The following is a 10,385-nucleotide window of genomic DNA, read 5'->3' as shown; positions in this document are numbered from 1 at the left end:
AATTTTCCGGAAGAGACAAACGAGAAATCAGAAATGCAATCCAAAAAAGAATATTATCAAGTTGAGGGAGTATTGCTCTATTTTAATTTTCATTATCCTAAACCCCAGAAACAATTTCAGTTTATGGCTTTAATAACCCACATTTTGGTCAACCCTTGCAAGTGGAGGATTAATCAAAACAATAAAATTAAAAATTTTCATAGACATGCCTGATTGTGATTAGTTTATAATCAATCCGTGACAAGGGCATTGTTTATGAGATGTTAACCACTTATTATTATAATTAGTATTAAGTGATCAAGGCGTAACTTCTGAGTTTCTTGTCCTTCAGTCATCACCCACGTTTTTGTCATATCCACCGAACTTCATCAAGGTAGGTAAACGGCAAACTCACGTTAATGCATGTCGAAGGTATGGGCTTCTTAATAATTAAATTTGTTCGATCAACACAAGTGAAGAGCGAGGTTAATTTTTACCCCCATTTTATAAATTACCAATATCAGATATTTACAAGAATTACAGCAGGATGGTACCACTTCAAAAATAATTTTCAAAAGCCCGACTTATGTTGTGACAATTTTTTTAGATTCTTCAATGTGTCCAAGTTAGGAATAGAAATTCTCTCTAGTCTGATTTTTTTCAGTTTGGATATAGAGTCTAGTACTTTGAAATTGCCCAGTTCACAAAAATAACTTTTTGTTTACTCATTTTCTCCATGTACTCTGGAAAGGAGTACTGGCTGTACTGCACATCAGCTTGAGATGGTTGCATGTGTGACAAACATGAAGTGCAAGTTTCATCTGCAAAAACAACCCATATGTTGTTAGTTTGGGAACATTAATCAATGGCGGGTACTGCAACTTTCTTATTAGCATTTTTACTATGCAAGAGAATGTATTTTAGAAACGGTATAATAAGCAGTTGATATAGATAATGTGCAGCTGGGACCTATTGGTCTTCTATATAACTCTGCCAACAAACCAGCGAGTGCAGTATGAGGAATTCTTTAGAGTTTGGTCTTCTATGACATAGTAATTTACCAATCACTTTAATGGCATGTGGTAAACCCTTGCAATATCTCAGAATCTGCATTTCAGCGCAGGCAAATAAAGTAAAGGGTCAAAACCTGTTTTTCAACTCTCTAACTCTACAATAAGTTTAGACTAACATACCTAATGACAGGAGGCTCATCACTATGCGAAGGTACGAGAGAGAGTTATTGTATGCAGTCTCACCCTTGCATATGTAAAGAGGTAGTTTCTGAATTCAAACTCATAACCAACTGGTCACCAAGGCACAACTTTATCGTTGTGTCATGACCAACTCAACAATGAGTTTAATGGGATAAAAGAAGAAGTTACAAGTGGTTATGTCCTATCTCATGATGTCTGCTTCAAGTGAATGACTTCAGGCAAAAAGGGCAGCACAGATTACTTCCATATATCACAAGGTAAGAACAAACACCTTTTAGACAAGTTCTTCATCAGGAATACTTAAACTGCTTTTTTCCAATAGAGCATGGTGTCGGAATAGGTTGATTTCATCTTCATTACATACAAAGTATATGACGTGCTTATGATATGTTCTAATTGATGTAAAGATACATATTAATCTCTCAAAGGACCTCAGTATATTGAACTCTGCTTTAAACTGCTGTACACTTCAGGAATAGGAATCCAAAGCATTTCGCATGCAGCCATTTTCATCAATTACAGACAAAACTTCCAAATATACTTGAATATATACCATCTGATGTTCGCAAATTTCCAATAACCTATTTCACATCCATCTCTAGTAAGAGTTTATGAAAGAGTATTGTATGAGACAGAGGACATATAAATGAAGTTATGAAAATAACTTCATGAAGAGTTAGAAAATAACTTCCCAAATTGTCATCGGAATATAATTTTCCTACTCTTCATTGTAGGAATAAAAATGACTTAACAAATCATGCTAGCACTACTTTCCTGGAATAAACAAAAGCCAAAAATACTTTTTTTAAAACTCATAACAAATATGAAAATACTACGTTTCCAAGTTCACATTTCTAGAAATGAGTTTCTAATCCGTGAAACAAACACACTCAAAAGAGGAATTACCACTTACCCTTGACTCATTCATCCCAGCAGAGCTTTGTAGCCAAAGTTACCACTTATTCGATCCACCCAAACCCGTCAACGAAAGGATGGACATATACGGTCCTGAGAACCTTCATCTTCCACAACGGTACACCGAACAATCATTGAGCAAGTTTACCGTTGAGCAAGTTTACCACTTATATGATTGTGAGGATTATCTCAGAAAGAATCTCTCGGCGCTTGATCCTGAGGTAATGAGCGCACTTATGGCTTACTCGAGTATGAATTTATGATTCACACTAAGGTAGATGACGAGTGCTGCTACTTGGTGAGATCTTTTAACACGGATTTTCTCTCAGTTGAATGAGATTAAAGATAATTGATGTAATTGTTTTCAGTTACTTTATTTTGGTAGGATGGTACATTGACCTGTTGATTCTGTTGTTAAGTTATTTTGGTAGAATTATTACTTAAAATCACTTGTTTGATGATTGTTGTTTTGAGATTGTTTTTAAAGATGCAAGATGCTCCGGTGAAGGCAGGGATAGTAGTTGTTTGAAGTAGAGTAGAGAGAACTCATGAACACAAGTTAAAGAAAACAAAAACTAATAAAATATGCTGTCCTTTTTCTACTCTGACAACAGACTGTGGAGTATAAGCTTTCATAACAAACAACAGACTCATGGCCAAACATATTTTTTGAGTTTTAAATTTTGAAAACAAAAACTGTTTTCAAAAAGATTGACCAAAGAGGTCCCTACTGATTTGCATACTAGTGAACCTTTTCTTGTATAGGAAGGTATTGTACAAAAATATGTAAAATAATGGAAAAAATACTAAAACCACCTAGGTTTCTTGAATGTGGAAGATAGTGGTTGTCTCAATGTCATGTTTTAAATTTTAACCATTTATACCTCTTTATAATGAGATAATAGTACTAGAATAGGGAGAACCACTTGGTGCTCAGTCGGTAGATTTGTTGAAAATGGGAAAAAAGGTCCATTTTGATTGATATCTGTTCTGAGACCTAAGAGAGAGAGGCATACCTAAAGCTGCTGATTTATTTTTTTAGCTTTCCCATGCAAACTGAATTTGTTAAATATAATGTCATTATGAAGATTACTGTTACCACTTACCTTTTGTATGAATTGTAGGGCTGTTCATTGCATGACATTTTGGAGAGGATCTTATTTTCTGAACCTCAGAAAAAAGATTTTGCAACATCTTTTTGGAATCTTGTTCTGAAAAAATGTCATCTAGTGGCACGTCGCATTCATGTGGAGATTCAACTGCCGGTCTTAAATGATGAGTTTATGTGTTTTGGGGAAATAAAGGAGTTAAGTGTAAGATCTAAATATGTGGATAAAAAATGTCTTCTCACAGGTTTTCTTAGTACAATTTTTATTCCAATGAAAGATATCACTCTTATATTAAAAGGCGTTGGATTCAGGGCCACATTAGTTGGAAAAAATCCCACAGGCAATGTTTTGCTTTCTTTTGATATGCAAATTGACATTAAATTCAGAGAGCTTAAGTTGGCAAGTTGCACTCTCTGTTTTCCAGAACTAGCTTTTTCATTCTCTCCAGATGGCATTTCTGTATGTTTACTTTTTCACAAATTGATATCTAATATGTACCATCAATCTAGAGGTGCTAGAGAATTATGGAGAATAGCTGCTAGCCGAATTGACCATGTGATTGTAACTCCTAGATTGCCATTTCATAGATTAGTTGGAGTTATGGGTCAATGGATACACTATGCCAATGCTTATGAGAATATCTTGCTGTTAATTGGATATTCTACTAGCCGCACATGGAAAAAGTCCATTTCTAAAATGTCTCTTAACAAACTGATTTTAAGTTCTGTTAGTCGCCATTGGAAGTTGATTTTTGACATTGAGAAAAAGTTGCCTGTTGAAGGCATATATCACTGGCAAGGAGAATAGCTCGTCATAGAGCAGCATTGAAAAATTCAATTAATTGTCATGAGGATTTTGTGACTACAAATAAAATTATCTGCCCTTTTATTTTTTTACTGTCATTTATGCGGAAATTGATCTCTTCAATTATCCATTGTCTAGTGAATATCTTCTCTGGGGAAAAAATACTGCAAGATCCAGATATTGATGGATGTTGTTTGGAAAGCCTTATCGAAGACCCTTGTCAATGTTATTGTTTTGGGCTGAACTTTGGGAAAATCATGATAACAGTTTCCCAAATCAATGAAATTCATCCATCTGTATATGAAAAGTTACAGTCACTTACTGGGATTGCATGCTCATATTTCCTTTCGATATGTTTTTGTATTGATGCTTTTTTATTAATATCTGTGAAAGATATTTTTGAACAGAGAATTTTTCTCTCATGTGGGCAAATGAAGGTTGAATCTGCACCTTTGACAATGTCAGCAGAAGCATGTTCAATGGATCCACTTAGTTCAGCTAAAGGAAATGGAAAAGAAGGTATTAATAATATGGAATCAATTATGTGGGATGAACCTTCGAAAAAATTTCTCATTTCAGAAATTGATCATATTGAAAGCTTTGTGGAACAGTTGTCTGTGAGTTTGAAACGAATTTGCAAAAAATTGAATGAAAATGAGATTGAGTATTCTGAAAATCCATGTATCCCCTCTAAGATTGAGATATCTTCCACGAACCCAGACCAGAAGAATCCAGATTTTGGGTTTTGTGAATGTGGTTTAATGCTAGGGAAATTAAATTTTGTTTTGACTCATTCTCCAGTATCATTGCTGTCTCTAATTCTTAGTCAGATTCAGCATGCTCTTTACTGGGAGGACAGGAGGGAAGCATCCATTGTGTCAAATTTTGTGGACAAAGAGAAATTGCTTGGGTTAACAAATATGACTGTTATTGCAAAGAATTGATTATGACCTTGCTTCAAAAGCTTCCAGAGAAACACATTCATTTTGGGGCATTTGTTGATGGTCCTTCTGTTAGATTATCCCACAGAAGGGGGGCCAATCTTGGTGGTCAAGAAATTGATGACATTATCAGTCAGGAATTGATATTGAAGTGGTTGTTGGTTCACCTTCATTTGGTATAGTACCATTGACAGGTCAGTTGGGACATGGTAATGGCAAAGCAGAGTGTGTTAAATTGGACCCTCGGGCGATTGAAATTCCAAAACCAAATAATGATAAATATGCCTCCTCAGGAAAGATTTCAATTGGTTCCTACCTTCATCTAAATGACATAAATGCTTGTTTGGAGAAGTCAGAAGAAAACCATCAGATACAACTTTTTATATCGAAGCCAGTCACTGTCCAAGTTTTGTCCTTTAGGTATGATCAAAGGTAAAGGATTTTCAGGGACAAAACGGTACTTTGGCGATTTAGGGACAACTGTAAGTTCTTAGTTTTTGTTGTTTATTATTTTTTCGTTCAATTACAATGTCATTATGGGGTATCAGCATATTAATCAATTCTTGACTGGTCAGCAGTTGAGATCAGCTGGCTCCAATATAGCTTTTGCAGCTGTAGCTGAAATATCAGATTCTGTTCTGAAAGGTGCAGTAAAAGAATTACCACCTTTTGTTTGTTAATTCGGTTACTATAATTTTAGCTGGACTTATTCTCTATCGAATTATGATGTGTCTCATATTTGCATTTTTGACAAATTTAATTTCAAGGTGAGTGGCTTTCAACAAGGAATTCTAAAATTGGCTATGGAGCCATCAGTTCTGAGAACTGCATTGATGGAAGGTGGTCCAGATAGAAAAATATTGCTTGATCGAAGTCCAGGGGTTGATGAGGTGTTAAATAATATCTTGTTGCGCCTATATAATCTCTGTATTTCATTCTCTTGGGTTGTATGTTTATACCCAGGGTAATCTCTTTCTTAGTTCTTTTGTTTTAAAACAAAATTGTTTCAGATTTCTTGGGTTGAAGGAATGTATGCATGCATCAAACATATGATATGGCGGGGGGAGGACTAAGAACTAGAAATTGAATGCAAAAGAACTGAATATTATTTTTGAATAAATGTAACTGTACATTACATTAGACTAGACTAATTGTTAGGGATCTTGTCTTTAGGAAGTTGTGCATCTCATTGCAGTAAAGCAACACATCATATAAAGTGATCTGGCCCTAATTTTTGTCCTAGAGAACTGATCACAATGCCAGATGCAATCTTTATAGCATATATCTGTCAAATTCTGTTAGAATGATAGCTAACAGTCACTAAGAAAGAATAATGACTGACAGATACAAACCAATTTTGGGCTTAGCTAAGGAATATTACGAAATACGGAAACCACTCCTAAGAGATCATTTAAGATGTTATTTATTCTAAGAAAGATGTTACAATATCTTTTAGCATTGGGCCCACAGACCCATCTGTCTTGTACCATCAACTTTTGGATTAAGAAAATTTTTACTTTTCAGAGACTGTTACAAGATATTTTCTAGATATTCTAACAAAATCTACGAAGAGGTCTATAATGCTAAGGATAACGATTAATTATTCTAATGACTTCGATTTCTAACTTATGTGTTTATGTTTATACATTAATGTTTAACAAAAGAAATATTTATACTTTCAGTTCTTCCATCTTGATTTGGTTGTCTGTTAATAATTAGATTTGTGGCCTGGTGCAGTTGTACATTGAAGGATACATCCAAGCCATGCTGGATTCACTTTATAGACAAGAATACCTTAGAGTCAGAGTTATTGACAATCAGGTAATAGTTGAGCTAAGTGCACATAAGTTGGTCAGGTATGCATAAAAGATTATCTTTCAAGTTTGACTATATCTGGAAAAAATGCATTGCATGCCTTAGAAGAACACTAGCACGTTCTTTTGAATTAAATTAAGCACGGAACCTTGTTTTGAGAATGTTCGCAACTTTTTGTGTACGTTATGCAATGAAGTGATAGGTTTGATTTTAATACTGGAGAGCATACAAATTGGAAAATCATTAAACAAAATATCTTAAAGTATGCATGAAGGGCAACTTATTAAGGAGTGTGGAATTTGATCTGCACAGTGATTGAGCAATCTTTGTGCATTCCTACTGTTGATTTTTGTTTTGATTCTTCTTTGTAATTTTCTTTAGTTAGTTTTCTAGAGGATGACATGTTATCCTCCTATCTTTATTAATCATTTGGTTTCTTAATGATTTTATTTTCTATATAAAAAAAATTTAAACTTTGCCCTTTACTGTGCGGTTGTGATGGACTCTTGTACATGTTTAGGTTATCCTGAAAAACCTACCTCCAAATCATTCTCTTATCAATGAGATAACGGGTCGTGTTAAGGAGTTCCTTGTGAGCAAGGCATTGCTAAAAGGAGATCCCTCAACCACATCGCCGTCTTCCTGAAGAAAGTGTATGTTCTATTCTAGTGAGCGTGTCTCGTTTATCCTGCTATTTCATCTTTTTCTTCTCAATTGGTATTTTCATCTTCCTACTTACCATATTTTATCACAGCAATAATTTTCCATGATTATAATGATGACTCAACTATGTTCTCTATTTATGATCTGGTGCTAAATAGCTTCCCAAACTAATACTTCTCTGCATGCCTGGAATGCACTAGTTTAGTTTGGAAGCACCTCAAATGTAATATATGATGATCTTATATACCATTTTAAGTTTGCTTAACATTGAGTGCTTGACTTGCTTGGAAATCTGCATACTTCTTGATATAGAATCACCAATGGCATAAATCCGTAAGTAGTAGTTTTGCCAATTATATGTGTAAAGTTATTGATTCGGGGATATATATTTGTGTCAGGAATGGAGAATAGGGTCAACAGTGTTGACATTGTGCGAACATCTTGTTGTTAGGTTTGCAATACGCATACTGCGAAAGCAGACTAACAAGTTTATATTCAACATAAAGTGGGGAAAGAAGTCAGAGGTTGTTGGCAATGATGCAGATGTGCCAGAAAACTCTAGTCAAAAAGTGCAGAAGATGAGTTTCATTCGAAAATAGGGCATCGGCAAATTTGTCTTGTCTGGCTTGTTGGCATATATTGATGGAAGTCTTTGCCGGGGCATTCCCAATCCTGTAGCACGAAGAGTAGTTAGTGGTTTTCTATTGAGTTATATCGACCAAAATGATGATGAATAGCAAATTTTACTTATGTTCGCAAAATAAATAGGATGTGAAGTCCCCTTTGTGCCTTTACATGTCGAAAACAAGCCCATCGTGTACATGAGAATAACGATGACATGCTTGCATAACTTAACGTTCAAAATGTAAATATTAAGGGTCCTACCTCTGGTATTTACTTCGCTGGTTTCTGATCCACCAATACTGTTTAATCCTTTTGGTACTAACAATTTAATCATTTTTTTTACGTAACTGTAGTTAATATCTCACTTGTCCCCAGAACACAATTGAAACTGTTCCCGGTAATTGGTTCTCTAACATCATCAATACGAGTAAGTATCACAATTGGAGTAGTGGTAATTGATGCACAGGAGCATCTTGATTATCTAAATAGTAACCTCGATGGCCTGAGGTTGATACCCAGTATATTACCTGTCAGTATTCTTTTTATTTTTTATTCTAGTCAAGTGACATTTGAAATCTAATAAAGTTCATCATCATATAGTGTATTGTTCTAGTGTAAACTGTAAAGTGAAAAAAGCAGAAAGAGACGGTGATAGCCCTTGGTTTACATGAAAACAGCTTGCCTGCCTGTTGTTTTTCCCATACGTTGTCATGCATTTTCGATGAGTTATCCATGTAACCAAATTTTAGATCGTATCTGCACCGGTACTCCCATCGTTGTATCTGATAGTATCTTAATTATTTTTCATTTCTTTGGCAGTAATGTGTTAACCATTTATTGTTTGTGTTTGCTTTTCTGGATAAGTGTTCATTTGGGATGAATTTTTAAGTATACTGTATACTCTTTTCTTTGCCACAAATCTTCTCATATCTTGTTTTTTACATATATACCTAGGGAAGTAATATAAATCACTTATTTACGCGCCTTCCTCTGCTATAAGAAATCGATTCATTGCATACCGCCTCTAGTTGTCTTGATTACTAAATTATAGCATATAATAAAAAATAAATCTATACATTTTTTATGCTCCAGACCCAATGCATGCTATCGGTTTTGCAGCAAATGATGAAACGAAATATCTCTTCACCATAACTGGCCACGTAGGAAAAGCAAAAAATGTGGCATCATGTAAGTTTGACAGCACACTAGTTAATAGAGGCAAGTGAATGTTGATGGTGTCAATCCTTTTGCCACTCGCTCTTTGTCTCTACCGACATATGTTTGAGTAAAACAACTGGCCAAAAGAAACTGAAACCATTTCCCAGCAATAAAACATAAACGAAGAAGTTAGTAATATGTTTCCCTCTGAGTCACTAGAGAAAGAGAGAGGGAAATGGCTTTCACGATATCCAGATCTGAATCTGCTTTGAAAGATAGAGAGAAGAAGGAGTGTGCAACAACAGAGGGTATGATATCGAGCCAGCTTTGTCATCGTCGAAAGCATCTTCTCATCAAAGCATGGACAAACATGCAATCCTCCGACGCATCAGGCAACGCAGGTTTAATAACAGAGCCAAAACCGCTCTGGAAGCTCTCATAGGCACCTCAGAAGCCAACAACAACACCACCACTGGGCAAGAACACTTGTGGCTTCAACTGGGTGACTCTTTCTCTTCTCCTTAACTCATGAATCACCCCTCAGCTACCCATCTATAAATACCATCCCTAGATCACTACTTATGCAGCTATGACCTTGTGAATACCACGTTCAATTGTTATATAAAAAATGTGTGTATTATATTACTATGATATCATCTAATATGGAAAGTACTAAGCTTTGCTTTGCAACTATATCATCACCTATCACTATCAGGTTGCCAATCCTTGGTTTGCTACTTCAATCCTTGGCGTCAGCTATGACCTTTGCAACAATTAGTTTTTATTTTGTGTCACAGATAAATAAAAAATGGCTTAAGATTCTTAAGCAGCATGCATGTCGCTTGTTAAATCGGAGAGTCACTTGTTAAACCGAGGTATATATTACAAATTTAAAATAAAGGAAAATTGAACAAATTATAATTTATATAATTATTTATTATTAAGATTTTTTTTGACATTTTTTTATAGATAAGTATAAAAGTTGTTAGAGGACCATGAATAAATTGATGAAAATATATAAAATACGTAAATATTTTAGAATTAAAAGGGAGTGTAGGGTGAGATACATGGGGTGCAAGGAGAATCACCCACCGATAATTTGTTTAAGCCATGGTCGGCTTTCTGTCTAGCTTTTGGGTTAGGCTATGAAATAAATAAACATT

At 35.0% G+C, this 10,385-nt stretch overlaps 1 protein-coding gene and 1 pseudogene across 12 annotated transcripts; both read left to right on the top strand.

The window, feature by feature from the left end:
* Positions 1-268: 268 nt before the first annotated feature.
* Positions 269-9,912, top strand: LOC100820474 (uncharacterized). Of its 12 annotated transcripts, XR_005889293.1 has the most exons (10): positions 302-373; positions 731-851; positions 1,183-1,450; positions 2,127-2,329; positions 3,233-5,444; positions 5,541-5,607; positions 5,730-5,852; positions 6,700-6,783; positions 7,298-7,430; positions 7,839-9,912. XR_005889293.1 is itself a non-coding variant. In XM_041011103.1 (4 exons), exons 1-3 carry the CDS (start codon positions 5,766-5,768, stop codon positions 7,421-7,423), a joined length of 297 nt encoding a protein of 98 aa, XP_040867037.1. In that variant the 5' UTR covers positions 5,619-5,765; the 3' UTR covers positions 7,424-7,430; positions 7,839-9,912. The 12 variants fall into 12 exon arrangements, 1 of the variants encoding a protein (XP_040867037.1); XR_005889296.1 differs by lacking the exon at positions 731-851 and having other exon boundaries at positions 269-373; XR_005889292.1 differs by having other exon boundaries at positions 271-851.
* On the top strand, positions 9,458-9,912 carry LOC100819407 (uncharacterized; annotated as a pseudogene).
* Positions 9,913-10,385: the final 473 nt, after the last annotated feature.

Source organism: Glycine max, chromosome 2 (assembly GCF_000004515.6).
Source record: "Glycine max cultivar Williams 82 chromosome 2, Glycine_max_v4.0, whole genome shotgun sequence".
Lineage (NCBI taxonomy): Eukaryota > Viridiplantae > Streptophyta > Magnoliopsida > Fabales > Fabaceae > Glycine > Glycine max.
This window is presented reverse-complemented; position numbering and strand designations above follow the sequence as displayed.